General features: G+C 48.5%; 13 protein-coding genes across 13 annotated transcripts; 5 read left to right on the top strand and 8 right to left on the bottom strand.

The window, feature by feature from the left end:
- Positions 1–628: 628 nt before the first annotated feature.
- On the bottom strand, positions 629–1884 carry ASPWEDRAFT_26330 (uncharacterized protein; the record flags this gene model as incomplete). The annotated part of the gene is made up of 3 exons (XM_040832841.1): positions 629–1166; positions 1237–1325; positions 1570–1884. 3 exons carry the CDS (start codon positions 1882–1884, stop codon positions 629–631), a joined length of 942 nt encoding a protein of 313 aa, XP_040690569.1.
- Positions 1763–2756, bottom strand: ASPWEDRAFT_181845 (uncharacterized protein). Its single transcript, XM_040831885.1, has 4 exons — positions 2684–2756; positions 2298–2617; positions 1985–2247; positions 1763–1910 (listed from the first exon to the last, which is right to left on the bottom strand). Exons 2-3 carry the CDS (start codon positions 2524–2526, stop codon positions 2024–2026), a joined length of 453 nt encoding a protein of 150 aa, XP_040690568.1. The 5' UTR covers positions 2527–2617; positions 2684–2756; the 3' UTR covers positions 1763–1910; positions 1985–2023.
- Positions 2757–4136: 1380 nt separating this feature from the next.
- ASPWEDRAFT_38547 (uncharacterized protein) lies at positions 4137–5151 on the bottom strand. Its single transcript, XM_040834908.1, has one exon. It carries the CDS (start codon positions 5090–5092, stop codon positions 4265–4267), a length of 828 nt encoding a protein of 275 aa, XP_040690567.1. The 5' UTR covers positions 5093–5151; the 3' UTR covers positions 4137–4264.
- A 47-nt stretch (positions 5152–5198) lies between these two features.
- ASPWEDRAFT_38544 (tubulin beta chain) lies at positions 5199–7373 on the bottom strand. The gene is made up of 7 exons (XM_040834907.1): positions 7286–7373; positions 7216–7239; positions 7146–7171; positions 7055–7096; positions 6954–7008; positions 6117–6907; positions 5199–6070 (listed from the first exon to the last, which is right to left on the bottom strand). The coding sequence occupies exons 1-7, from the start codon at positions 7295–7297 to the stop codon at positions 5689–5691; spliced, it is 1332 nt and encodes a 443-aa protein (XP_040690566.1). The 5' UTR covers positions 7298–7373; the 3' UTR covers positions 5199–5688.
- A 794-nt stretch (positions 7374–8167) lies between these two features.
- ASPWEDRAFT_107354 (telomerase reverse transcriptase) lies at positions 8168–12295 on the top strand (the record flags this gene model as incomplete). Its single annotated transcript, XM_040827881.1, has 6 exons — positions 8168–8656; positions 8800–9112; positions 9167–9409; positions 9459–9823; positions 9884–10312; positions 10373–12295. The coding sequence occupies 6 exons, from the start codon at positions 8168–8170 to the stop codon at positions 12293–12295; spliced, it is 3762 nt and encodes a 1253-aa protein (XP_040690565.1).
- A 551-nt stretch (positions 12296–12846) lies between these two features.
- Positions 12847–13607, top strand: ASPWEDRAFT_433578 (uncharacterized protein). Its single transcript, XM_040836009.1, has one exon. It carries the CDS (start codon positions 13114–13116, stop codon positions 13495–13497), a length of 384 nt encoding a protein of 127 aa, XP_040690564.1. The 5' UTR covers positions 12847–13113; the 3' UTR covers positions 13498–13607.
- Positions 13239–16339, top strand: ASPWEDRAFT_67221 (putative TBC domain protein). Its single transcript, XM_040838888.1, has 3 exons — positions 13239–14927; positions 14988–15439; positions 15491–16339. Exons 1-3 carry the CDS (start codon positions 13718–13720, stop codon positions 16091–16093), a joined length of 2265 nt encoding a protein of 754 aa, XP_040690563.1. The 5' UTR covers positions 13239–13717; the 3' UTR covers positions 16094–16339.
- Positions 16340–16840: 501 nt separating this feature from the next.
- On the bottom strand, positions 16841–20406 carry ASPWEDRAFT_38538 (uncharacterized protein). Its single transcript, XM_040834906.1, has one exon. It carries the CDS (start codon positions 20299–20301, stop codon positions 16993–16995), a length of 3309 nt encoding a protein of 1102 aa, XP_040690562.1. The 5' UTR covers positions 20302–20406; the 3' UTR covers positions 16841–16992.
- A 23-nt stretch (positions 20407–20429) lies between these two features.
- On the bottom strand, positions 20430–20940 carry ASPWEDRAFT_432400 (uncharacterized protein). Its single transcript, XM_040835991.1, has one exon. It carries the CDS (start codon positions 20823–20825, stop codon positions 20559–20561), a length of 267 nt encoding a protein of 88 aa, XP_040690561.1. The 5' UTR covers positions 20826–20940; the 3' UTR covers positions 20430–20558.
- A 715-nt stretch (positions 20941–21655) lies between these two features.
- On the top strand, positions 21656–22821 carry ASPWEDRAFT_170389 (uncharacterized protein; the record flags this gene model as incomplete). Its single annotated transcript, XM_040830609.1, has 2 exons — positions 21656–22645; positions 22690–22821. 2 exons carry the CDS (start codon positions 21656–21658, stop codon positions 22819–22821), a joined length of 1122 nt encoding a protein of 373 aa, XP_040690560.1.
- A 148-nt stretch (positions 22822–22969) lies between these two features.
- On the bottom strand, positions 22970–23909 carry ASPWEDRAFT_107607 (SDR family NAD(P)-dependent oxidoreductase; the record flags this gene model as incomplete). The annotated part of the gene is made up of 2 exons (XM_040827900.1): positions 22970–23787; positions 23846–23909. The coding sequence occupies 2 exons, from the start codon at positions 23907–23909 to the stop codon at positions 22970–22972; spliced, it is 882 nt and encodes a 293-aa protein (XP_040690559.1).
- Positions 23910–24595: 686 nt separating this feature from the next.
- ASPWEDRAFT_38534 (MDR family NADP-dependent oxidoreductase) lies at positions 24596–26273 on the bottom strand. The gene is made up of 2 exons (XM_040834904.1): positions 25094–26273; positions 24596–25035 (listed from the first exon to the last, which is right to left on the bottom strand). The coding sequence occupies exons 1-2, from the start codon at positions 25916–25918 to the stop codon at positions 24787–24789; spliced, it is 1074 nt and encodes a 357-aa protein (XP_040690558.1). The 5' UTR covers positions 25919–26273; the 3' UTR covers positions 24596–24786.
- Positions 26274–26760: 487 nt separating this feature from the next.
- dprC lies at positions 26761–27381 on the top strand (the record flags this gene model as incomplete). Its single annotated transcript, XM_040830608.1, has 2 exons — positions 26761–27162; positions 27235–27381. The coding sequence occupies 2 exons, from the start codon at positions 26761–26763 to the stop codon at positions 27379–27381; spliced, it is 549 nt and encodes a 182-aa protein (XP_040690557.1).
- Positions 27382–27644: the final 263 nt, after the last annotated feature.

Genomic DNA, 27644 nt, shown 5'->3' with positions numbered 1-27644 from the left:
TTGATATAATATAATAATATATAATAATTATTTATATATTATAAAACTCGATCATAAACTACTGGAGCAAGGGATATCTAGGGGTTGGACCAGTTCACCAGTCTGACTCTCAAATCCTAGTCCTACTAACTAGCCAAACGCCCAAGGTTTGATCGGGCCTTCAAGGAATCAAGGCAGATAAAAAATCGATCACAGTGGACAGCACATATTGGCGGTGGACTTGCCAACTCATTCTCCTCGTTTATGTCTGTCTTTTTTCTGTCTGTCTGTCTGTCAATCAATCAATCAATCTCTGTCACCAGGTCGCCTGCAGATTTTCTGCATCTTGTAAGGTTATGGTTGTTCCCGCTGCGAGGCGTGGATTTTGCTGATTGGCGTTGTGTGCGTACTTTTGCGTCTGCAGCTCACGTGTTTACTGCCACGCACTTTCTCACGCTTTCCTATACGCACTTGCACAGACAATAGAAGATGTAGACTATTGTATTGTTCTTAGATTAGAAATAATAGTTGAATCCTCATCTATCCAATACTCTATCCAATACGGAGTATCTATCTATGTATTCGGACATAGGCAGACATATACGGCATACGGACTAAAAAGTATTCCCCCTAATCTGCTTCACCCCCTTCAGCCGAATATTCTTCCACATCGTAATCCCCAAAACTGCAATGGGCAAACACAGACACCCCGGCAATCAGCATTCGCCGTTACGCCACCCCATACGCATGCATCGTCGTCTCTCGCTCCGCCGTCCCCATTGGATACTGCAGCACCGTCGCCATGGACCCCATACAGCTCAATAGCCTTCCCCTTCTTGTCCGCAGGGAGATACTTCTCCAGGTACTCGGGCACCGTGTTCGACCAGATCGCTCCCGAGATGGCGGTTCCCACGCTGCCCCCGATCTTGGACGACAGGCCCACCAGCACAAAGGCGACTGCTATCGTCTCGTGGCTGCCCGCTGCCATCGCCGCCATTTCGTGGCAGATGACCAGCGTGTCCCCGCCAAAGGCTTTGAAGATTTCGCACATCACCACGTATCCAATTGGGCTGTGTGGATAGTGGAAGTGGATCATCAGTCCCGAGCCTAGCAGGATTAATGGCATGCCTGGCATCGCGGTCCACTTGAGTCGTCCGACTTTTGCGGATGAGTCTGCGATCAGGTTTCTGTTAGTTGCTTGTTTTTCTGGATTCGGTGTGCGGAGTTTATTCCGGAGTATTCAATGCATATACGTACGGTCCGAGTGGAACGGACCAGAAGCAAGACTCGATGCTGGATATGTTGGTGATATATCCTGCATCTTGCATACTGACTCCGAATACCACCTGTAGATACGAGGAGAAATACAAATCCCACGAGCTGCAAGGTTAGACTGACTGTATGAGTGGAAGACAGAAAAAACCTAAGGTACTAAAAACCGACAAAAAGCGTACAGGCGACAATACATTGTCGTTTTGACTACTGGCCAGTGTCAAAGGCAGAAGAACCAAAACGAAGCCGGCAGTGATCAAGATCATCCCGATGGCTGTAGAGTCAGCGCTAGTCCCTCACAGCCGGCAGTTCACGTACTGTCAAGTTCAATAAAGTAATGCTTGATCGACTGGACCAGGTCCGGCGACTGTTTCTCTTCTGTACAAGACCCTCCTTGCAGGCTTTCTGTTGAATCACCCAGAATAGAATCAAGATCGGGGCCGCCACAACCGGCGTGACAATGGTAAAAGTTCCAAATCTCCACCACAAATTCCCGGCTCGGTAGAGTTTTTGGGCTGCAGCTCGTCCGGCAAAGGTCGTGGCGATATAAGGGGTGCCCGCAATGTCATATACAAACGCTCGATTCACCAGGTCTGTTGTATCGGATAAGAAGACGTGAAGGACGTAATCCATCCATTATATCCCACCCAATATATGACCTGGATTGCAGGCACGGTTAACGGACATATACATATACATATATATATATATATCACATATATAAAAGACCTACCTTTGCTGCAGCATAAGTCTCGACGTTTCTACAGGCCGACTAGCCAAGAGTGCACAGTAATTTCATAATCAAAAAGCCCTCCGGACGACCCCAGACATCTATCAGTTTAGCAATTGGCAGTTTGACGACACTTTCAATCACACTTGTCAAGACTCTGGTAGTGGAAATCAAGGAATGATTGTCAAAAGCCGAGTATACGTATGGCGAGAGCGTGCCGGTAGTCTCCTGCTTGAAAGAATTGACAAAGAAGATCAAAAAACGCCCTAAACAGTTAGATTCAACTCATTTCTGTCCCAGTTGGATTCATCCATACAGCGCATATCCTGTATACAGCATCCGGGTTGACCACACCGTGGCCAACGCTTCAATCTCTGCCACATCACCAGAGGTATGTTTCGTCCCGGTGTTAGGCTCATTTCCGGTATCGAGGTGCCCATAATCAGAGCCTCGCCCTGGGCTGCGTTGAATCCCTTGCCCAGCATGCTCTCGCCGGAACTTCTACCGCTGAGAAGAGGAGCGCGAGAATCCGAATCGTGATCCATCCTGCCGACTGGTGAAAAGAAAACACTTATTATATGAAAATCATGTCAGGCTGTGTCTTGGTATTGGGGTCCAGGGTCACCAATGATCCTGCTGCAAACAACCAACAAATCAGCCTGTGCGTGGATAACAGTTTCCGAGCCTGGAACATTTCCCTACCGCTTCCCTACTTAGTCGAATCCTTCGAGCATGGCAGTCTGGCCTATGAGGGCGATGTCTGCATGACGGAGAGTGGGAGGAGGGGTGCGTCATTACTGCTTGTAGAAGAAAAAACCGCCTCTCGCTTATCAGATTATCAGATAAGATCGGGGCCGGCATTGTTGCCCGATTAGTCGATTGGTTTCCAACACTGTCAGGGTCCAGCGATCTATTACTCGATGGATAGTACATTGCCACTTTGGCTTCAGGGATCGGCAGTCTGCTAGCCATGCTTGCTTTTGCCAGCCTCGCCGGACTCGCTGTTCCGGACTCGGATGTCGGTTGACTTGTGATCCCTTTGACCCCACGGCGGAGATTCTATCGATCGCTGTCGGTTTGTTTTAGCCTATACTACAGGGGTAGATGGTTTATTATTGCTTATTGCAGGGTATTTGAATAGTGTCCTCTTAAGCTTCACATATCATAGACTTGGCCTTGTTATCCGACAAATCTCGTCCAACACTACTAAAGGCAAACTTTAATATCTCCATCATGCTGGATGCTTGTGACAGCCATCAACGTTACGCAGTCTGATTTGACCAGGGTTGGGGGATCTCAGGCTGGATAAGTTGCGGGTTCGTTGTTCTACGAAATCGATATCAAGGCAAATGAAATTGTCTACCGATGGAGTGCTCTCGGGCATGTGGATGCCATTCCCCTAGCAGACTCGTTATTAGAGCTGGATGAATGGGACCAAAACCAAACATAGCCATGGGGATATTTTCATATCAACTCTGTCGATCCTCTCGATGATGGCGGATACCTGGTTTCGTCACGGTTCTACTGCTCTGTCCTTCGGCTGAATAAAGATGGAAGCGTTGAGTAGACGCTGCAGGGACGACACGGCGGAGACTTTGAGATTGAAGATTTCAACTTCTGCTACCAACACGACGCACGATTCAGATCGTACACTCCAAGCGGGATGGTGATCAGCCTGTATGACAATTCCAATTCCATCATCGAGAAACACAACAGTCCATCAAAAGGTATTTACCTCGACGTGGGCCTGCAGTCTAAGGTCACTTTATCTCGCCAGTTGTCCGACCCCAGCGATGAAATATACAGCATTTCCCATGGAAACAACCAGCTCTTACCAGATCAACATGTTATCCTCGACCACGGCTCAAACCCAAGATAACCGAGTACGACGCCGATGGATCGAGGGTGATGACGGTGCAGTTTGGACGGGATAATCAAGTGAGCACCTACCGTGGATATCGAATGCCATGGATGGGCAGGCCCAAGACGAAACCAGCGGTGTTTTCGTGCAATAGAATGAATTCCACAATAGTTTATATGAGCTGGAATGGAGCACCTGAGCATCAACAGTGGCGGGTATACAGTGGTGATGGATACCTGCAACTGTCTGCTGAAGTCGAGAAGAGTGGATTTGAGACTGTTGCTGTGATTCATCCAGCAAAGCAGGTCCAGGTAGAGGCGAGAGGAGAGAATGCTAATCAACTGTCGTTGAAGGTGCCTGTAAAGGCTTCATGTTGATTAATATAACACTATTGACTAGAATATATAGACTGATAGAATAGATCAGGGCTTCACCCAAATAGCAGCATACCAATCCTTTTTACCCACATTATACCCACTCAGCGTCTTCAACACATATCCCTCCGCCCGATATTTATCAAACTCAGCCTGGAACGAAGGCGAATCCATCCCATGCCTAGCCACCCAAGGCCCTGACGCCGATTTATCCCAGATGGCAGCATAAAACACCTCTCCATCCACTTCGTATCCATCCACATCCACCAGCCGATAACCCTCATTGACATATTTATCAAACCGATCCTGATACTCGGTCGACGTCAAATTCCCAGCAGCAACCCACTTGGCGCCATCGTTCTTCTTCTCCCAGACAGCTGCATACCGCGCTTCCTTTCCAACCTCATACCCACTCACATGGGTAAGCGTGTATCCCTGCTCCAGATACGTGTCGAAATACTTCTGCATCCAACCCGTCGACATCCCATGTCGAGATACCCAGGCAGCACTGCTATTCGACGTCTTGTCCCAAATAGCAGCATAGTAGTCTTTTCCGTTCACCGTGTACCCATTCACCTGCGACACACGGTATCCCTGGTCAAGATATTCTTCAAACTTGGCGTGATATGCGTCTGAGGTGAGGCCGGAGTGAGAGCGCCAGGCGGGACTGCAGGGGTTCTTCTCGAAGATGACGGCGTAGTTTGGCTCGTTGTTGCGCTCGTAGCCGCTGATGGAGTTGACACGGTAGCCTTGCGAGACCATTGAGTCGAATTTAGTCTGGTATTCGTTGGGGTTGAGGCGGTAGTACGCGTGCCATTCGTTTGCGCGAGCGCAGATGGCGGAGGTGAGGGCAAAGGCCCAGAGGAAGGCTTTCATTTTGAGGAGATGAAGTTATGATGATGAGGATGGAGATGAGATGAGAATTTTGAATATGGTTCTATTCATCTTATATAGTCCTGATGCCCAGACAATAAGATTGCCTCTCGTATAGACCATATTTATATCGACGCCATCGTAAAAGCGGACCCTCGTATACGCAGATTGGCACCAAATCGAGTAAACCAAGACCCAGAAATAACCATAACCTTCATCTAATTGATCCTAAATAAACTATAAATCATCAAGAGTCCATCTCCAATCTCGTAAATTGCATCATTGGGCTCTTCCACACCGGATTCTCCCATCCGAATCCCACACTTTTTTTGTCCATTTACTCTCACTCTCGTATTCATTCTTCGAACCAGATACCCTAAGACTATCCCACAGGAGTTTTCCACAAACGCCAAGTTATTCATTTCCCAATATTCGGACCGTATCCCGATGCGTCTGGAGAGGATACCTCGCCTGAGGAACAGAGAGTATAGTAGTGTGTCTGTTTGAATGCGTAGTGAATGACATGTTGATCGGTTTTTGTTGATGGAATATTGGTATTCATAATTCATGACTCATTATTGCAGTATTGCAGTATTTACTTATTCCTCATATACCCCATCTTCATATACCTCCTCATCAAAAGCCGTCGCCTCTTGATACTGCTGATACTCAGCAATTAAATCATTCATGTTTGACTCGGCTTCTGTAAACTCCATCTCATCCATTCCCTCGGCTGTATACCAATGCAGGAATGCCTTTCGTCGATACATGGCTGCGAATTGATCACTGATTCGCTTGAATACTTCCTGAATCGCAGTCGAGTTTCCTACAATCGTTGACGATAGCTTGAGTCCTCGGGGTGGGACAGAGCAGACGGCCGTTTGGACGTTGTTCGGGATCCATTCCACGAATGATGCAGAGTGGCGGTCTTGGATTTTGCGCATTTGTTCTTCGATTTCGCTGATTGATGCTTTGCCTCGACTGGGACGGTTAGAATATTTGTGTAGCCAGACAGAGATGGACTTACAAGATGGTGGAGCACGTTAGAAAACGACCACTTCGGGGATCAGCTGCTGTCATCATGTTGTTTGGGCTGTAGAGCTGTTGCGTAAGCTCGCGGACATTGATCGCACGGAACGATCTGGAATCACGGCTGGTCAAAGGCGCAAAGCCGACCATGAAGAAATGCAGACGAGGAAACGGAATCATATTTACGGCCAGTTTGCGCAGATCCGAGTTGAGCTGGCCTGGGAATCGAAAGCAGGTGGTGATGCCCGACATGACCGTCGACACAAGATGGTTCAAATCGCCATAGGATGGGGCTGGAATCTTGAGTGTGTTCATGCAAATGCTGGATAGAGCGTCATTGTCAATGCAGAACGTCTCGTCGCTATTCTCCACCATCTGGTGAACAGACAAGGTCGCATTATACGGCTCAACAACCGTATCCGAGACCTTTGGCGATGGAAAAACGGAAAATGTCGCCATCATCCGGTCTGGGAATTCCTCTCGGATCTTTGCTGTCAACAGCGTGCCCATCCCCGATCCGGTCCCTCCACCGAGAGAATGCGTGATTTGAAAGCCCTGCAGACAGTCGCAGAACTCGGCCTCACGACGAACAACGTCAACAACCTCTTCTACTAATTCAGCACCTTCCGTGTAATGGCCTTTGGCCCAGTTGTTGCTTGCACCGGCTTGTCCAAAGATGAAGTTATCGGGGCGGAATAGACGGCCCATTGGGCCTGACTGGACGGCATCCATCGTGCCTGGTTCCAGGTCGACCAGGACAGCCCGGGGGACGTATGTATTAGTGCTTCCCTAGAGATTGATGTAAGAATGAATCGAATTATATGCGGTTACTAACCTCGTTAAAGTAGACATTCAGCCGCTCGAGTTGTTGATCCGATGCTTCAGTCGCCCTGGAAGAGTTGGTCAACGAGTTCATCCGTAATGGACATGACTTACACGCCATCATTGTCGATGCCATGTTCGCCTATAATTGTCTGCCTGTGTATTGTCAATAAATTCTCATCTTAACACATATATGCGGACGTACCAGAAAGCAGACCCGATTTGGTTGCCCTAGAGAATGAGCATTTATCGCTACATCGATGCAGACTACTTACACACTGGCCGGTTTGTATATGGACCTGATATAATCAGCTTGAATCACATTCAAAGAGCAAGGGCATATACAATCTCACGCATCTTGAAGATATTGAATCTGATAATAATGACTGTCGAACAAAACTACAGAACTTAAGGCGGGGTGAGTGGGGTTGAGGCCTAAGTGAAGTGAACAAGTCATACAAGATAAGCAAATGATATCAGGCAACATCTGGTCGCGCGTAAAAAGCTAATGCAATGTTAGGCATTCTGGGTATTGGGTAGACAAGTCTATTCATTATGTATTACTTATGAAGCCCAACATTTAGATGTCTTGATTACTTCTGTTACAGGGGCAGAGTAGAATACATGCGTGGCATTAGAGCAGTGGCAATAGTGCCATGTAAGCGATGCTTATTGCCAGCACACCAAGACTTCATTTCCTGTTCCTGTCATCGCATTCTAGACCGCCAGTGTCCCATGGATCTCGATGTTCAACAGGAGTGTAGATGAGGATCGACATCGCAGTCTACAATTGTGTACTTTTTAGTGTGGAATGCTGCTCTAAAACTGAGACATTCATCGCTTCTGATGCTTTTGGCCCCGCCATTTTTGGTCTTCCAAATCCATTAAAAATGCATTCAAAGTTTGATCCATTGTGATGTCACGTGAGGCTGGAATTCACCACAACAGTATTTCTAATTTCTAATGGATAGAATGATACTAATATTGGTACTAATATTAATACTAATATTGATATTTCATACTCATACTCATACATACCTACCTAACTGTTCATTGTCACTGATAATTGAGTTCTGTGTCATAACTGTCGCGTCGCGTCGGTCCATCGCGTCCTCCGTCAAGCCTCACTCTCCAGCCTCCAACCCCTTCGGACAATCTTGACACTTACAAGAATTCACTATACCATGTGAACGAAGCTTAATCCTCTATTAAAAATAAATCTCACTCATGGGAAAGAAAAGAAAGAGGCCCGGCAAAAATGACGGCGCAGCAGAGAATTCCTCGCAACCATACCCCAGTCCTGCTTCAGGCTGTGTTAGAACCCGCCCCAATAACCCCTCAGCTCACGAGAGGATAGCCCAGCATTCTCATCCTGTCATCTCACTATACTACAGACAAGTCGTGACATTGAGGCAGTATCTCCTGCAGCAGTTGCCCACATCGTCCAAGTCCCGTCGTCGACGCATCCAGTCGTTGGGGGTGGCTCGCGATCAGGGCCATCACACTACACCCAAGGCAAACGGGCAAGACACTCGGTTTGGAGGTCAGATTGAGGATATCGCCAGGCTTCTGGATACTACCCTGGTGGGGGTCTTGAAAGAGACTTCCCCAACAACCAGCCAGGAACGACATCGAGATTACGTTTCCTTCTCTCAGTCGCGGTCACAGTCTCAGTTCACTAGTACAGATACTGGGCCGGCTTGTCCACAGTCAGAGGTAAGATTGAGCATGTCAATACTCTATTCTTCACTGCAATCAATTGGTCGAGCCTTGTCGTTGCATCCCTCCTGTCGCGAGTAGACATGTAGACTTATATCAATTGCCTCATAACACAAATGTAAGAAACTGACCGTCTGCAGATTGTGGACTTTGTCATCTCAGCCTTGTTCAACCGTACTGGCTTCTCGTATCAAAAACCTCAACACATCTTAACTCATGGCTTCCAACGAGCAGCTCCTCGTAAATATGACCGTGGTGCTTTGGCAAGTGGCATTCCTGGGATAGTGGTTCAGTACCCAAATGGTAACTACCGGGCACTGAGGCAGGCGCCTTGGACGGATGTTCTCGGCCTCTTGGGAAGCAATGGCGAGGAGATTATGCTGAGACTTTTGTTCGACTGTGGGATCTTCTCTGGTATAGACCATCAGAGGGGCATGTTCTATCAAATTAGCGGTGGGTCTGCTTGGGACTATACGGAATGAATGATATCTCTAATCGTGTTTCTAGGGCCTCCTCTTTCAAATCTTGAGCCATTAGAAAAAGCAGATCCGCTGAACCCAACCTCTAAACCAGCCGTTTCCATTACCACGACTGACCGAGAAATACAGACGGAAAGGAAAAAGGATGAAAACGGGCCTAAGACGGTTGTCCATAAGCCTAACAGCATTTCGTTCTTCCGTCGACGCATGCTCTATGCTCGTCCGAGTCTCAATTCAAGAGGAGAGGTGCAATTTGGATTAAAACATATGCGTATGTACTGGCTCCAGGACATTATTCGTTGCAAGCTAAAAGCCTAAAGACGTACTCAATCGTTTTTCATCCTCTGACTCGCTGTCGCAGACTGTGCATGTGATGAAGTACATTTTCCCCAGACAGTTTGGGTTGCATAACGTGTTTACCTCGGTCACGGATAGTCGTGAAACTGTCCTGCCATTCAAGGATTACACCTTTCGCGAAGAGGAGATTTTTCGAGCGGAGGCGTTGAAGCGACATCGACGACAAAAACCGTCTGTCACGCCCGCCGATGAAGAGGATCAACGAGCAGAACCAATCAAAATACCCAAGAGACTACGGGGAGAAGCTGTAAATCTGGTCCAGAAGCTGCAGAGCCGGAATAAGGGCTTTTCATATGTGGAATTACTGAAATACTACTGTCCATCCGAGGTACGTCCACAAACTCTACCTTGATTTCTGATAAGGAAACAATGTTAATGTCTGAAACAGTCCAGTGGACCTTGGAAGTTCGGTTCAATGCAGTCTCAGCCTGACTCGAAGGCTCCGAGCAGTGATCCAAAATCTTCTGTATCTGAACAATTGGTGACACAAGCACGAATTAGCCACCACTCTTCCCCTGGCGGTGCATTAATGGGGTTCCAGTCAAACCAGCCCATTCCATCTTCCCTCAACGGCGAGTCCGGAGGCAATCCAACTGTTCCTGCCCCCAAGATCAGCTTGACAGAATATGCAACACCACCTTCATCTGTATCAGCTTTCTGTCGAGCAGTCCTACGAAAGCTCATCCCTCCGCATTTCTATGGAACCGGCCAACATGGAAAACTAAATGAAAAGATTATCCATAAACATGTCGACCAATTCATACGCATGCGCCGATTTGAAACTTTGAGTCTACATCAAGTTTGTAAAGGACTAAAGGTTTGTTGAACCACGCCTTACCTGCTGTTTAAAGTCAATCTAATTGGCTTCCATCTCTAGATTACTTCTATTCCATGGATTGCGCCACCTGGGATCCAAGACCACGAGAGAAAGCTCTCTTTATCTGATTTACAAAAACGGACGGAGCTAATACACGAGTTCATCTACTACATTTTCGACTCTATCCTAATTCCCCTTATCTGGACAAATTTTTATGTCACCGAATCTCAAACCCATCGAAATCGTCTCTTCTACTTTCGACATGATGTCTGGCGTCGACTGATCGAGCGGCCACTGGCTGAACTTAAATCGTCCATGTTTGAGGAAATGAAGCCCGACAAGGCAATGCGCGTGCTTGGTCGGAGATCTTTAGGGTACAGCGCCTTGCGACTTCTTCCTAAAGCTACAGGCATCCGGCCTATTCTCAATCTCCGAAAACGAACCTTGGTGAAGGGGAGCTGGGGTGGAAAAAATGGCAGGTTTTTGGGTTCGAGTATCAATTCAACCATTACCCCTATTTTCAACATGTTGAACTACGAAAAGTCACGGAAACCTCATGTTCTAGGCTCAGCTCTACACCATGTTGGTGAAATCTATCCTCGATTGAAATGTTTCAAAGAGCGTCTGGAGCAACGACACACCGAAGGGCATGGCTCGTCACTACCTCCACTGTACTTTGTCAAGCTTGATATTCAGTCTTGTTTTGATACTATCCCGCAGCGAAAACTGGTCCGTCTCGTCGAGGAGCTGGTCTCAGAAGAGGCATATAACATTACGAAACATGTTGAAGTCAGACCACAGGGTGACTTAAGCAGCTTCGGGCCCGTCAAAGGAGCTAAACAAACCAAAGCTATGCGAAAATATGTTGGCAGAGCTGCACCTGGGATGAAGCCGCAGCATCTTCCCGAGGTCATCGCTAGCGGCGCAACCGGTCGAAGAAGAAACACCGTCTTTGTTGATACCATGGCACATAAAGAACACAACACGGAAGATTTGTTGGACCTGCTCGATGAGCATGTTCGGAACAACTTGGTCAAGATTGGAAAGAAATACTTCCGGCAACGCAGTGGCATCCCGCAAGGCTCGGTGATGTCTAGTCTTCTGTGCAACTTCTTTTATGCAGAACTAGAGCGGAAAGTTCTTGGATTCTTGCAGTCTGACGACGCGCTTCTTCTTCGTCTTGTTGACGACTTTCTGCTCATCACTTCCAATACAGACTTGGCTACGCAGTTCCTGCAGGTTATGATCAAGGGGCAGCCAGAGTATGGCGTCTCTGTGAACCCAACGAAGAGCCTGGTGAACTTTTCAGTTGCGATAGATGGGATCCATATTCCCCGACTGGTTGGAACTTCCCTCTTCCCTTACTGCGGAAACCTGATCGATACTTCTACGCTGGGACTCTTCAAGGATCAAGGACGGATACTTGAAGGAGGGGATTCAACGGCCGCCGCTCTCTCCAACGCACTAACAGTGGAGTTGACAAGGGCCCCCGGTCGTTCCTTGCATCGGAAACTGCTTGCTGCATTTAAGCTGCAGATGCATCCTATGTACCTCGACACCAAACACAATACATCTACGGGGGTGCTGTCGAATTTGTACGCGAACTTGGTCACGTCTGCCATGAAGATGTACCGGTACATGAAGTCACTACAGGGACGCGCACACCCAACACCGGATGTGGTGATTCGAATCATCCAGGACATTATTTCACTGGCGCAGCGGCTCACACACTCGAAACGGGGCGATGTGGCGACGGATTCAAACTCCGAAGTGGCCTGCTCTGTATCACAAATGCAGGTGCAATATCTGGCGGCTGCAGCGTTTCGGTTTGTGTTGAACCGCAAACAAACACGGTACGCAATAGTGCTGCGTTGGCTGGAGCAGCTGGGCAAAGCGGTACGACCGAAATCGGATAGAAAGGCGATACGAATGGCTCAGGTGGTTCGAAGTGGCAATGCGACCTTTGGAGGATGGAGGTTCTGATTATGCAGCACTGTAATAGAGACCAAAGATTGCCGTATGCGATGAAACTTTATAAACTCATATGATGGAGGGATGATCACTGTGGCTATTTATCCAAGTTGGCTGGTGACAGTAGTCAAGTCAAGTAAGGAGCCGAAAAGGGCAGTAATGAAGACATCCAGGATTTCCGTTTTCGACAACACCGACCGCCGACCGACGGATGATGGATGGCTGACAGCACGGAACAATGACAGGAGTATGAGCACCATGAAAAGAATTCAAACCTAGAGATTACTATAATCATGTGGCTAGAATGGGAGGGGGGGAAAAGTGACAGGACGTAAAGGGATAAATAATTGAATCAATAATCTCAAATCACCGATCTATCTATATCGTGGGCCACAAAATAGTCCCAGGGAACGACCGAACATACCATACCACGGAACCCTTGGAAGTGGAAGGAGGCGTGAGTGGCCCAGGGGAAAAGGGGGAGGCAAAAATGCAGCTTGCATCTGGGGTGTCAACAATGGATCTCAAGCAACCTGATGCATTTCATCGTCTCATCATGAATGCATCCTCGTCATTCTGTTGAATATTGCAGCGATCGAAACTGCCTGACATTCCCTGCTCCACCGTCTGTACTGTAGGTAATCTATTCTGTATCGCCGTACGCTTGCGGGTTCGTGATTGTATCGTCGCCCGTCCTAAGCTGGGAACGCAGCCAATGATCGCCGGCTGGATCCCTGCTAGTCTGTACTAAACCGTATATCTTACCGTCTGCAGCGGGCTGGATTGGCCAGACCGGGTCTAAATTACCAGGCCGTACGCACGGTGCCTGGATGCCTGAGGCCCCGGTTGCAGTGTTCATCGCTTGTCGTCTTTCTTTCTCTCATCCCCAACTTTCCCATCCCATCATCATCGTCTTAGTTCTTTGCCTTCCAACACTCTCTCTCTGTCGTTTCTTTTTCCTTTCTTTTTTTCTGCCTCTTTTTTTTTTTTTTCTCTTTTCTTTTCCTTCCACTCTTTTATTGCCTCTCGTTTCGTCTCTTACGGCCCCCGATGCTCGCCCTCCGTCACGACTGGTCCTAACTCCTGATCACCCTTTCCAATCCCCTCCTTCTCCCTCTCGCTGCTGCCCAGCCCTTTCAATAATAATTCCAATACCGATCTCGACGCTTGTGCTGGCTGGATCTACTCGAAGACTTCGGGTCTCCTGTTTATAATACCTCGACTTTCTGTTCCTTCGGGCTCCTCGTCGAAACTTCATTCGTTTGCTTATCTGTATTTCCTTTACCGGTTATCGCTCACGGTATCGATCGACTGCGGTAGTCCCTCGTGACAGGTGGAGGCTCAAGCTTTCAGTCCAAGAATCGATTGATCATATAATTCTCAGAGAACACACCATACATACGCACCCCCATTTCGATTTATCCATTACGTGAAATGACGACCACTCTTTGCACGACGCCCAACTCTCCGCCGGAGTTGTCCGGCTCCAAATCCTCCAAATCTTCCTCCTTCCATTCTTCCTCCCAACTCTCCGGCCCCGACGGCATCTTCACCGACATCTCCAACTTTGAAGACATTGGTCTCGAGGACGATGCCGACCTCTCCTATATGAATGGTGGTGCCGCCCAATACGGTCGAGCCGGTGGCATTGCACGGTCCTCCACGGCTAGATTACACGGGAAGAGCGCCGTGACCACCACCACCCGAGATCTCACATCCACCCCTAAACAAAGGGCGCCATTTCCGCCATTGCAAGGTCAGGTCAACGGGGCTCTGTCGTCCCAGCAGAATCTCAAAACCCCCAAGGTCAGACCAGGGAAAAAACGGCGGGATACAAATGCTACCCCCCAGTCGAGTCCGCTGCAGGTCGCTCAACCTCGCCGTTCGCGATCGACATCGCCGCTGCGTCCCTTGTCCGCCTCCCCGTCTACTCAGAGCTTGTCCCCATCGCCCGCTCGAACCCTCAACCGGAAACAGTCCTGGCAGCCAAACCGCAAATCTCTCAAGGATTTAGAGGAGGAATACCATGACTCGGATGAGGAGCTACCTGAGGATGCCAGCCTGTGGAACGTCCCGATCTCGCCCCGGCCGATGCAGGACCGCCCTATCTCGCGCGCTACCAGTCCAGATGGCCGAAGTCCCGGTCCTCGTCCACTGCCCTTGTCGCACACGGGTTCAGAAAACGGTGTCCCTTTGGCATCACCCAAGTCTCGCGGTCCGTCTCGGTCAAGACAATCGCTGCGGTCGAGTTCTGCAGGTCCTGAAAGGGGTCAGATCTCTCCCCGCAACCCACGGGTCTACTCCTATAATACGGCGATGTCTGATCTGTCGGAAGAGGCAAAGATTATTACCGAAGCGTTGGAACACCATGCGGATGAGAACGTTCGCAGAAAGGGCGAGAATTTGCAGAGCGGTCGGTCCTCTTTGAGCTCGAATGGAGACTCGAAGCGGGGATCAAAGGGCCCCATTGAGCTCCCCCCACTGCAAAAATCCAACATCATGATTGATCCGTTGCCCATCAGCAAAGAGAAAGAGAAGGTGTTGTCGAGAACACGGCCCAGCTGGCTTCCTCCGAAAGACCAGAAGGAAGAGAAGAAGCATTTGAAGGAGTATAAGAAAATGATGGCTCAGTCGCGTGAAGCTGGTTTGTTTTCCTCTCGGTATTTACTCGTGACACTTTTCCCGCTGACAGAATGTACAATAGACAAACGAAAAGCCGCTCAGGCCGCCTCTGCTCAATGTGAGAAGGATAACACCCGCGAAACGCTGCAAAATATCTGGGACGAATACGTGTACCCCAACTGGGATCGAGTTATCAGCGAGCCCCGCACACGAGAACTATGGTGGCGGGGTATTCCCCCTCGAAGCAGAGGAACAACATGGCAGCGTGCCATCGGCAATGAACTATCTCTGTCCGAAGAGACGTACAAGAAGGCACTGCAAAGGGCCAAGGATGTGCGCACAGCTGACGGAGATGCGGGTGAAAGCAACAAGAGAATGAGAGATTGGTTTGATGCTATCCAAGTCGATGCGTCGAAAGCATTCCCGGATTTGAATCTGTTCCAAGAAGGAGGTCCGTTGCGCGATACATTGATTGATGTGCTAGAAGCGTACTCTATGTATCGGAGTGATGTGGGATACATCTATGGTCTTCACGTAAGTTTTGAAGCCTTCGTGCTGCGATTCCCAAAGCTAATTATCTCTTAGACCATCGCTGCTCTCCTTGTCCTTCAATTCCCTTCACCTGCTTCTGCTTTCCTGGCCATGGCCAACGCGCTCAATCGCCCAATTGCTGTCGGCTTTCTCACCCTGGACCGAGGGGCCATCGGTCGCACCTATTCGCTTGCGTCTGCGACACTACGCTATAAGTTCCCCAGCCTCGCTACTCATCTATACGAGACTCTGCATCTTCCCGATGAAGACATTTGGGAGCCTATGTTCCGCTCCCTTCTCACAAACGGTCTGGACTTGGAGCGCATAAGCCGCGTCTGGGACTGCTGGGTGTTCGAGGGAGATCGGATCATGATTCGTGCTGCGGTCGCGATTCTGGGCTCCTTGCAGTCTCAACTTACAGGGTTTACCACGCCGGATGACCACAGTCGTATCACAGTCAAAAACATTCTCGGATGGGGTCCTCGCCATCTCGGAGCCAAGTCTAAGGACCGCCACAGTGCTCCTGCAGCTCCGGCAACTGGTTTTGGCGGTGGTCAATTCGCCAATGCCGTCGGTGACTACTGGGTTCTCACCTCTGCAGGTGACGAGGATGGTTTCATGAGCGAAGTCAGGGAAGCAGGCAAAGTGCGGTCCTAGCTTCCAAAATACGCTATATATTCGACTGTCTGTCAGTCTGTTGTCTTGATGACCCCCCTGTATCTTACTCTTTTGAGAGATCTCTTTCCTTACTCTTTTTCTTCTCTGGACATATTTACCAGACGGGTTTGAAGAATACCCGAACCTGGCTATAATGGCTTTTTTTTTTCGAGACCACCTTTGATTCACTCGTTGATTGACTACGTGTATTATTTTTATTTCATGTGCTTTTTTCTCTTCTGACAGTTCCACAAAACGGTTTCCTGTCACTGCAATCATTCGGTTTTGCGATCGACATCATGGTGTCTGGATGATGATTAGTTTGTTATTTTTTTTGTTTGCTTTTTTTTTTGGGATGGATGGGTCTGACTAGTACCTTACTATTATACTCTTACTTCTTCTAGTGACTGCCACTATTCAATAGTCACTAATCACTACTATATAAGTATTCCATACTCCATACCTCGCAACTATTACTCTATTATTCTGGTCCCACTTCAAGACCACCGTATGTAGCTGTTCTCCTTATCTTTGGCTTCTGATACCGATTATAAGTTCTGTCATTTAAGTATAGTGGAGTTTCCGGAAGATACGGCATGCCATGAACTATGGAGATTGTGGATCGTATGAGATTCAGATAGTGCAAACTGACTTTTTTTTAAGATCTTTATAAATTTCAGGAAGGAGTCAAAAATAGCCCTATCTCTTGTCATTTCTATACATCTATATAAGTATATACTTCATTATCTCGTCAGCATGTGAGAATACTATATGCTAATTATAGTCACAGTCACTTGGCCTGGGCCAGCTGGGACATAGACCCGTACTTAATGTCTGTCCATTCAGAAATTCAATAGTTCCCCATCTGCCATCCACCATCCAGAACACCTGCGTGCGGATCACCAAGAGATCTTTGCCACCAGGCCCCGAGGAAACGACCGTACAAGCAGTTTCCGGAACTCGTCCATGAACAAGATCCCCAGCGCCAAGCCTAGAGGAATAAACCAGAACTCGAGGGGCACTGGGGCCGTGTTGAATAGGGTGTGCAGACCGGGGACCTCGGTCACGAAGATGGCAATGGCAAGGGATATCACCATCGCCATGGGAAGCCAGGGGTTGCGTCTTTTTTGGCGGATGGGGTCGGCCTGTAGGATGGATAGGCGTTTGTTGCGGACAGATAGGATGTTCCCCCATTGGAGGATGACGAGGGTGACGAAGTAGACGCATTGTCCGACGTTGTTGAAGTGAGTTAGTTCGGCTTGGGAGTGGCCGTAAAATCCGTCTGAGTACTTGTCAAAGGCGAATGCGAGAGCGTGGAAGGGGATGCCGGCTGCCTTGTACATGTATAAGAAGAACATGCTGTGGGCACAAAATGCTTCCATGACACCGATGAAGAGGTAGGACTGGCCGTAAATTTTGAGATTTATCAGGTGGTCTTTCTTGTGCTTTCTTGGTGGCAGGCTCAGCAGGTCGAATTCTTCCTTCTCCATGATCAGGGAGAGGGAGAGGAATAGATCCGTAAAGACGCAAATGATGACCATGAGGAACGAGCTCAGAGGCAATGGGAATCCGAAAAAGACGTTCATTAGGACAGGCCAGATTTCTGACCAACTGCCGGCTGGTAGCAAGTAAGCAATGAGCTTTTGGAGATTCTGAAAGACCAGTCGACCCAGTCGAATGGCGTCCACAATCGAGTCGAACTTGTCAAGTAAAACCAAATCAGCTGCCTCGATAGCCACATCACTCCCCGAGACGACAGCAATTCCAATGTCAGCGGTTCTCAACGCAGGAGCATCGTTGACTCCGTCGCCTGTCACCGCAACGATGTTGTCTCGTGCCTTCAGTTCTTCAACGATGCGAAACTTTTGCTCCGGTGTCGTTCGAGCAAAAACAACCTCCTCGTAGTTGCAGATGGCATCCCACTGTTCTTGGTCAAGAGTTGAGATATTACTGCCCTCGATGAGGAGACTGCGTCTCGATCGTAATGGCTCCAAGTTTTTCTCGTCACTCGGGTAATGGACCAGGTCATTCACGGTGTCTGGCCCAGCGGTTCCGGTGAAAATTCCAATGTCTTGGGCGATTGCTGCTGCTGTCAAGCCAAAGTCACCAGTTACCATGAAAAATCTGACTCCTGCACGTCGACAAGCCGCCACTGTCTGAGATATCTCCGGACGGGGCGGATCGATGATGCCAAATATTCCCACGATGGTCAAATCCTGGACACACTCGGCCAGAACCTCATCATTGAAGTCATTAGACCCAAGGGCAGCACGAGGCATATAGTTCCGTTGGCATAGAACAATCACACGCTGTGCCTTCCTCGACAGATCCATCTGAAAATCCGTAAACAACTTCTTGGCCTGTTCATCTAGGGCTCTGACCTCGTTGTGAATGCCAGACAGGTATGATGAACATTTCGGGAGGAGAACATCAGGTGCACCTTTCACACATGCGAGATACCCATCGGCGTTCTTGGGGTCTTGGTGCATTGTAAGCATCCACTTGTTCTTTGAGTTAAATGGAATCTGGTGTACTCTCTCGTAGGGTAGAAGCTGGCTTCCAGCACCAAGTTTGACAGATTCCGCAAAACGCAAGACGGCGGCGTCAGTAGCATTGCCGTTAACCTCTCGCTCGTTGATCGGCAATGTCATCATCGTTGGATCAAAGAAAGCATCGTTGCATAAAACCGATGCGCGGAGTAGATCATCCAATGCTTCTGGTAGACTGGCAGGCTTTTCCTTGGCCATTAAAATATCATCCACGCTGTACTCCTTATCGACCAGGCCAAGGGACTTGACAGACATCTTGTTCTGAGTCAAGGTGCCTGTTTTGTCAGAACAGATGACGTTCACACAGCCTAGCGTTTCCACTGTCGCAAGGCCCTTGGGTAGAATGTTGGCCTGCTTCATGCGTTTTGCAATCATCATGAAGGTGAGTGCGACACCGACAGGCATTCCTTCCGGGATGAAGGCCACAACGCATCCCATCACATTGTTCAGCATGGAAACCACGTTCATGAAGTCGTAGTGATCCACACGAAGCCAGCCAACCCAGGTGAATAAAATGGCGCCGGCGAGGATAGCTGTCATGCAGATGATGATTTTGACAAAGCGAGTAATCTCTTTTTGAATCAATGTCGGCTTTTCCTTAACACTTGAAGTCATCTTAGCAATGCGTCCCATGACAGAACGGCTGCCGGTGAGTACGACGATTCCGACGGCATTGCCATTGGTGACACTAGTTCCCATGAGGGCGATGTTTCGCGTCTCCAGGAAATTCTCGTCTGTATAATCGGTTGCACCCTCAACTTCATCCGACTCACCGGTGAGGACAGCGCGATCAAAACGGACATCCCCTGAGCTGCGGAAGATGCGCATATCTGCTGGAACTTTGTTCCCGATGGATATATACACGATATCACCGGCAACAAGGTCTGTGGCCGAAATCTTGACTTGCTTGCCGTCTCGGAGAACTAATGCCTCCGACGGGAGTAAGTCCAAAATGGAGCTCATCACTTGCTTCGTGGACCAGTCTTGAAAGGCAGAGAATCCGGCTTGTAGAACAATCACGATTATAATAAGGATAGCCATAGCAAGATTCGGGACAGAGGGCGGATTGCTCAGAGGTTTCCAACAGATGAAAAAGACGATGACAGCAACCCACAGGACGGAACAGAAGCCACCAAAAACGTATCCCAGGATCTTCTTCAGATAGTTCTCCCGATGGTGGAAGATGACATTCTTGCCATCATGTGAAAGTCGAGAGGCAGCAGATGATGAACTGAGACCAGATTGACTGTCAACCCTGAACTGTTGAGATAGTTTGTCAAGGCTGAGGATATGAAAGTCCAGGTTCTCAAAGTAATCCTGGTTAGGTTGCTTTTCCTTCTTTTGGTTCTCCTTGAGATTATCCTGGGTAACATGCTGCGACTCAGTGATGTGGATTGAGAGGGTTCGGAATTCAATCGGGATCCCAGCTGGTGTTTGAGTAGTACTGGCAGTGCTTCTGACGGTGTCCCGGCTCATGGAACGGGGACGTCCCACCTGCTGGGACTGGTAGATAGACCGGCCACCATCAGGGGTGGCTGAGTTGTCGAATGTGATAGCACGAGAAGGACGTCCAGCTTGACTAGACTCGTCGTTCAAGTCGCTTGCTGATTCGACATCTCGTTCCAGAGGATCACGAAGAGGGGTTGGAGGTTGTGCCATGGAAACAAAGGTTGGGAGGAAGATTGGACAGGAAACAGTAAATCCTGGAGGACCTCAACACTGTCAAGAATAGAAGAGCAAGCAAGAGAAAGAGGTGGGAGAGAGGATAGGAAGAAGGGAGCAGAGACGAGGCAGATGTGACTAGGATAGACAGGTTTATATACGCACGTAGCTATACTGCGGCGGTCAATTAGACTAGGCTGAAAACAGAGCCATCCACGGGACTCAAAAAGAACGATCTAGTTGTCAGTGCGTGATTAAAACAGCAACTCTGGTAGCTGATAGATTAGAGAAACATGGTTGAATGGGTGGTGGCGGAGCAGAAGTAAGAAAGCGATTGTTATGACGGCCACTCCCGACAGAGTTAGAAGAGGCAAGAACCTGGATTGAAAGGGTAGGATAGGCGAAGAGAAATGGGTGATGGTGGGGTGGAAAGGGGAGATGCAAATGGGGTGGAGGCGATGCCTGGTGCATTTCCCGATTGGGGAAAGAGAGAGACGAGGAGGAAGAATCGAGCAAAACATATCGAGGACATTATATATTGAGTCATTCTGTCTGTTTTATTATTGCCTTTGTTTTATATTTTCCATTTCAAAATATTTCCCATTCAGCGCAAATTTCTGCATTCTTTTTATTGAAACAGACAGTGGGCGTGAGTATAGAAGCGCCAGACAGGCACAGGAGAACAACAGGCTGAGGGATTAATCCCACCCAACAACCAGACAGCTGCTATACAAACCTCCGTCCCGTGTCGATGGAGCTGCAGATAAAAAAAAAAAAAAAAAAAAAACAAAAAAACAAATCCCGCGAGATGATGGCGTCGGAGATTTCTTTTTTAGTGAGAAAAGACAAAAACAAAAGTCCTAGGGCTTCATCAGATCTCGCTGAACCGTGGATGTTTTTGCTGTTTTGTCTGGCTGTCGTAAATCCCTCAGCCACCAAGAATTTCCATCCTCATGATTTCTTTTTTTTTTTCCTCATTTTCTCTTACATCTTCGATTCAACTCATTTAATTCTGCGTCTTTTGTTCCCACGAATTGTCGAGTCTTCCAATACGTAAAAGATTCCTTAAAAAAATCTCTGTTGTGCCCCTATCCAGAGTCTGCATGCGTGTGTGACTTTTGGCTGCGTTGCTTGTCTGCTGTACCACTAAAATTCAACCACTTTGCACTGTTGATCTGCCCCTGGTTGTATCCAAGGATTGTCTGAAATGCTGTGCAACTGTGGCGAGGATAAATATCTTGCGTTCGTCGCTGCAGATTGACTTTTGTCGTGATGTTTTTCATGTATCTACCTGCTTTCTATGATATACGGAGTAACATCAGTTGTGTATAAGCTCAACATCTCACATTCAATGCCGTCAATCAATATATCCGTATCATACGCAGACCATCACAGAAATAAAAGAAAACGTGAGCATCTCGACATCTCCCACGACGGCACCCATCACCATCTCCTACCAACACACGAATCCAGTCACTTCCTCGACGGTCTCAAACTCCCCAACATCCTCGTTCGATGGATCCCCCTAAAACACTCTCCTCCCAGTGACCAAGAGCCCCTAATCCCATCATCACAACCTCAGTCTTCCTCCTTCGCGTCTAAATACGGCTCATGCACCGAAATCCTCCACTACGGCACCCACAGCTCCGTCCGCGTCTACACCAGAAAATCATCCAGAGACTCCAAAAGCCGACAACTCCACATCGTCAAAGTCTTCCGTCCTTCTTCCCAGCCCTCCATCACATCTCACTACCGTCTCGAACAACATCTCTCCTCCTCCCTGTCTCATCCCAACATCTGTCGCGCCACTGATGCCCTCCGCAATGATCGCGGTGAGCTCTGTCTAGTCATGGACTACTGCGCCGGTGGTGATCTCAACTCCTTCATCGCCACGTCTGGTAAGCTCGAGACCGTCGAAGCGGACTGTTTCTTCAAACAGATTATCCGTGCCGTGTCCTTCCTCCATGAAAATGGCATCGCGCACCGTGAACTCAAAACGGAGAATATCCTTCTCTCCGCCCATGGTGCGGTGAAGATAGCGGATTTCGGGAGTGCAGAGTGTCTCGTCCATAGCTCTGAACAATCAGCGATGACTACATATTGCCTCGCGCCGAGGAAGTTATTCGGGACGGTGTCTTATATTGCCCCTGAGGAGTTGCAGGGTGAAAAGGTTGAGGATCCGAGGGCCGGAGATGTTTGGACTGCGGCGTTGGTTTATATGGCTATGAGATGGGGTCGGTTGCTCTGGGGGATAGCCAGCGAGGAGGATACACAGTTTGGGGAGTATCTTTCTGGACGGCAGACTGAAGAGGGATATCCTCCGATTGAAGCTTTGGGGAGGGTAGGTCATTTTGGATCTTTCTTTGGCTATACTGACGGTGATAGACGTCTCGTCGCAATGTGGTTTATGCCATGCTGCACCCTGTGCCTCATCGCCGGATTACCGCTTCAAACGTCCTTCGATCAGAATGGGTTCATGGTGTCGTGGTATGCGATGCAGGGGAGCTTGGATTATAATCAAGGTACTCCCTCAAGCTGGTGGTACACCTTGTGCTCTAATCTATTGACGAAGAAATGACGACGATAAATAATGGTATAATATGAATATTAATTACAGAATAAAATTATCTCCAGTCCCTAGCGAACGCCAAACCAAAACACTATCTCAAATAGTCCCAGTCGATAAAACATAACCTCCATCGACCACAATCGTCTGTCCATTCAGGTACTGATTTGTAGCGGTAAACAGAAGCGCACTCGCCATTTCTTCGTCTTTTCCAGGCCGGCCAGCCGGCAGATTCTCGTATTTTCGCTTGGGGACGGTGGTCTTCTCAGAGCTATCTCTCGTCGTCATCTCACTCGGGAAAACACCGGGGGCAATGTTGTTCACCCGGATCTTTAGCTTGGATGAGGTGATCTCGTGCGCCAGCATCTTAGTCAGATGAATCGCAGCCGCCTTAGAAGCATTGTACGCAAAGTGAGCCTGCGAAGCCTTGACAATCCCCGAAATGGAGGAGATATTGATCACTGTGCTGGACCAGTTGTGTTCGTGCTCGGTTCCCTTCTCGAGGAGGGGCAGGAAGGCGGTTGTTGTGAAGAACAGGTGCGCGACATTGGTCCGGAAAACAGTCTCCCATTCCTCCATGCTGGCAGCGGGGTCTTCAAATAAACTCTTTCGCAAGTCTGTTGCATCCTCAAGGTCCACATTCTCCTTATGGCTGTTGATTCCGGCGTTGTTGATTAGAATCGATAGGTGTGGCTCGCGGGAGGCTATTTCTTTCGCCAGGCGGTCGATCGACTCCTTATTTGTGACATCTGCTGTGATGGGGATGATTTCTCCCGAAATACCCTCACTGAATTCATTGACAACTCGGTCTAGTTTCTCTTGCGAGCGGCCAGTTATGTAGACTTTGCTTCCGTTGACGGCTAGGGCCAAAGTGGACATCAGGCCAATGCCTGAACCACCGCCGGTAACAAGGGCCACTGTGCGATTTGGCATTAGTAAAGGAGGATATGTGGCATGTTTGATACACGACTATACCTTTTCCTTTGACATTGAAGATGTTCTCCAATTTGAAGTGCTGGTGAATGCTCTGTGTATCCATTTTAATCGTGTCTGAGATCAATTGTATCGTGTGGTAGAAAAGGCAGATATATGGTGAATCAATGATGAGTATGAGAATAGTAGAGGAAATAAATGGCTTTTCAATTGCAACAGGCTCTTAAGGACAATTGTCACTGTGGAACTACTTGGAAACCCCGCGCGATAAACCTGTTGCCACAGAGAAAGATTGTCAAAGAATCTTCGACCAATTCACTTATCACATGGAAGCACCACTTCTGAGCACTAGATTTCTAAATAAAATCGTCAGATTAAACGACATTAAAGCTCGCCTTGGTGTCTTGGATTGTCCAATGGCATATAACCATTGCGCGGACGAAGGGGATCCATTTTCGGGTCTGCCGTCTCAGGATGCAATGATAATTCAGAATAAATTGATCATCACCGCATACGGAGAAGGCTGTAGAATTGTAACGTCATTCGGTCTTGGTCTGACTCTTTGTGATGGTGGAAGTGGTGGAAGTGGTGGAAGTTGCAAAAGCAAGTTGGAGAAGTTCGTACTGTTTCATCAGTATGACGTCGATGGGAGTGGAGCACATTGTACATACCCACAGAAACACTCTCCACCCAGCCATGTTTTATTCATTCTTAATGACGAGATTACTCAAATATGAGACTTAGTATGCTTATGGAATATATCTATATAAAGGAATAATTGAGGAAGTCGACAGTTGTGGTGCCCATGGTGCAGTGTTTATAAATATGAGGACTTGTGTTTTGCCATACTAACGAACATTACATGAGAACAAGGGCAATATGGTACTATATTCCAAAAGATTCATTGATTTTTCAAAATACTCAACATTATACCCATTTAGATCCAAAACGCCTAGTATAAATGCAGAAGACAGACCAGCTGTCTACAACTTAGCCTTGGGAGAGCCCAAAGCCTCGCTGATTGGGGCGATCTCCACCATCATCTTGCCAGTGTTTGCACCCTGGTACAGGTTCACCAAGCCTTGCGGAGCAGCCTCAAGACCACCCTTGATGATATGTTCCTTACGCTTGAGCTTTCCCTGAGTCAACCAGGTCGCCAGGTCCTTCAATGCAGCTGGGTATTTCTTAGCAAAGTCGAAGACAATGAAGCCTTTCATCGTAACCCGTTGCGACTGTAAATGGTCCATTAGCTACTGTATTTTTCTTGTATGTGGTTCTGCTAGTACTCACAATGACAGTCATAAAGCTGGCAGGCCCTTGAGGCTTGGCCGAGTTATACTGGCTGATGGCACCGCAGATCGCGAAACGAGCATCCCGTGCAGCCCGGGACAAGCACGCATCGAGGATCTCACCACCGACATTGTCGAAGAACACGTCAATATATTCGGGGGTGGCATCCTTCAGCTGCTTCTTCCAGTCCTTGTCTTTGTAGTTGATAGCCGCATCAAAGCTCAACTCCTTGACCAAGAATTCACACTTATCAGCGCTGCCTGCCAGGCCAACCACTCTCTTGGCTCCTTGGATCTTCGCGATCTGTCCAGCCACCATGCCCGTTGCGCCCGCGGCTCCCGACACCACGACGGTATTACCAGGCTTTGGCTGGCCAACCTCCATCATGCCAAAGTACGCCGTCAACCCTGTCATGCCCAGCACCGACATGGCATCGGTCGGACTGCATCCAGCAGGAACGACCACTTTTTCGGCCTCCTTGGGGCTCAGCAGGGCATATTCCTGCCACCCAGAGTATGCGATGACCCAGTCACCAACCTGGTATTTGGATTTGATGTTGTTCCCAACGGCGATCACCTGTGCGATGCTCTGGCCTCGCATAACACTGCCTCGCTCGACAGGGGCGATATAGGATCGTTTGGCTGTAAGCCATTGGCGCATAGCCGGGTCGAGCGAAAGGTAGTGCACGCGAGCCAGGACCTTGTCATCGGGAATGTTGTCTGGGATGGTAACAGTGTTGATCTTGAAAGTGCCCGTGGACAAGGAGGGGTCAATGGCCGGGGAGGGCGTATTGGCGTAGATAGCCTGACGGTTGGAGATTGGCATTTTGTGGTTGCTCTGTAATGAAACCAAATTTTTTTTTTTTTTTATAAATGATGAAATGAGGAGAAAAAATAGATGGAGAGTGAAAAAAAGGATTACATTGGGATTATATGGCCGTGAACGACGGGGGTGAGGACGGAGGAAGAGTCTCTTTGGTATTTAGTCCGAGAGAGTAGCCAAAAGCCTCGGTATCTTTCTGGCTGCGACCAACCACTTTCTTTTGCTTGTCTCTTTACCTTGGTTAACCAGGAGTTCCATTCTTAGTGTTCACTAATCAGTAAGTGCTGTGTCCTCTGAATCTATACAGCACTTCGTCGTATAAGTTAATGATAACAGTGACTGTTCTGGAATCTTGCATTGTTCAGCGTCTGTCTCTCGAGCGCCTCGAATTCGACGATCGCCGGCGATCTGCATAAATCGATGGCTGCTTATTCAGATTAAAGCTGCATAACTGTTTTGTACATGCATAACTCGAGAATTATGCCGACAATGACGCACGGCTGGATTACTTTTCGCGATGAACCAAGTGGCACAAGCAGGTTCCACTGCATCGTCTTGATTGCCTACCAGTATATCCAAGTAACCCTGCCTAGTAGATCAAAAAATCCATCACCATGAATCGAGTGGTTCCGGTGCATCTCGAATCTTGCAAAGCCTGTGTTCAATCTGACGTCATCTACCAAGATGATGATGATGTCGAAGCTTTGATCCGAGCACCTTGAGATATAAAAGATCTGAAGAACATTTCCAGCAAAAGTTTAGGTGATCCACTTGTCTATACTACTTAACTACAACTTCCAAGCTGATACATATCATCATTTCTTTAGCCCTACACCACCGTCAACATGGCTAGCACCCAACCTCCATATTACTCCTCCACCTTTGGCAATCCAGAGCAGGATGCCAATTCATCCACTCCCACAGGCACAACCGTTGGAAGCTCCACTGTCTACTCCCCTGATGCAACAGGCGCAAAGGCAGCGCATGGCTCCTCGACAGGGGCCCCCGGAGCCCCGGGAGTTCGGGACACTCGGTCACACTACGACCCGAACAGGACCGAATACAACCCTGCGACCGGTTCGGGATATACCTCGAAAAACCATGATAAGCAAGATTCCCGTGCTGAATATGCCCCAAGTACTACAAACAAGGAGTACGGCGCTGAAGAGGTTCCGGCCGAGGCCAAATCGGCTCGGAAGGGGGATGAAATCGGCCGCGGAATCAAATCTACCGTGGCAGGGGTTCATGTATGTTCTTAGCTATCTCTATCTGCTCATCCCTGGCTATCGCGTGGGTTCACGATGCTTACTACTGGACAGGGTGCGGGGGAGTCTCTCCGCGGGGCATTGACATCTGCAGTCGACAAGGCCTTTGGATTTGACGAGAGCGCAGCTAAGAACCAAGGCATTGCACGACGAGGAGAAGAGGAGATCCGATCCGGCAATGTTTCACGTGGTTCTCATTAATTGACCATGTTCATTGACGACGGAAACGACGATTTATGATCTTATGAATGCACGATGGCCATTTGGGGGGTTTCGATGCTATTTCTGGGAGAATCGAGATACTATTGTAATAGATTCTGCTAGCACCGTTAGACTGTACGGACGACGGAGCCATTTTATCGCCGCAACGGCTTCCTTTAGTCCAGTGGATCTAGAGATATCAGATCACCAGTGAGGGGATAGAAATAGCAATTAGAAGATGCATTTGCTCCAAACAAACCCGA

Source organism: Aspergillus wentii (assembly GCF_001890725.1).
Source record: "Aspergillus wentii DTO 134E9 unplaced genomic scaffold ASPWEscaffold_3, whole genome shotgun sequence".
Lineage (NCBI taxonomy): Eukaryota > Fungi > Ascomycota > Eurotiomycetes > Eurotiales > Aspergillaceae > Aspergillus > Aspergillus wentii.
The sequence above is the reverse complement of the archived record's forward strand: the minus strand, read 5'-3'. Positions and strand labels throughout refer to the sequence as shown.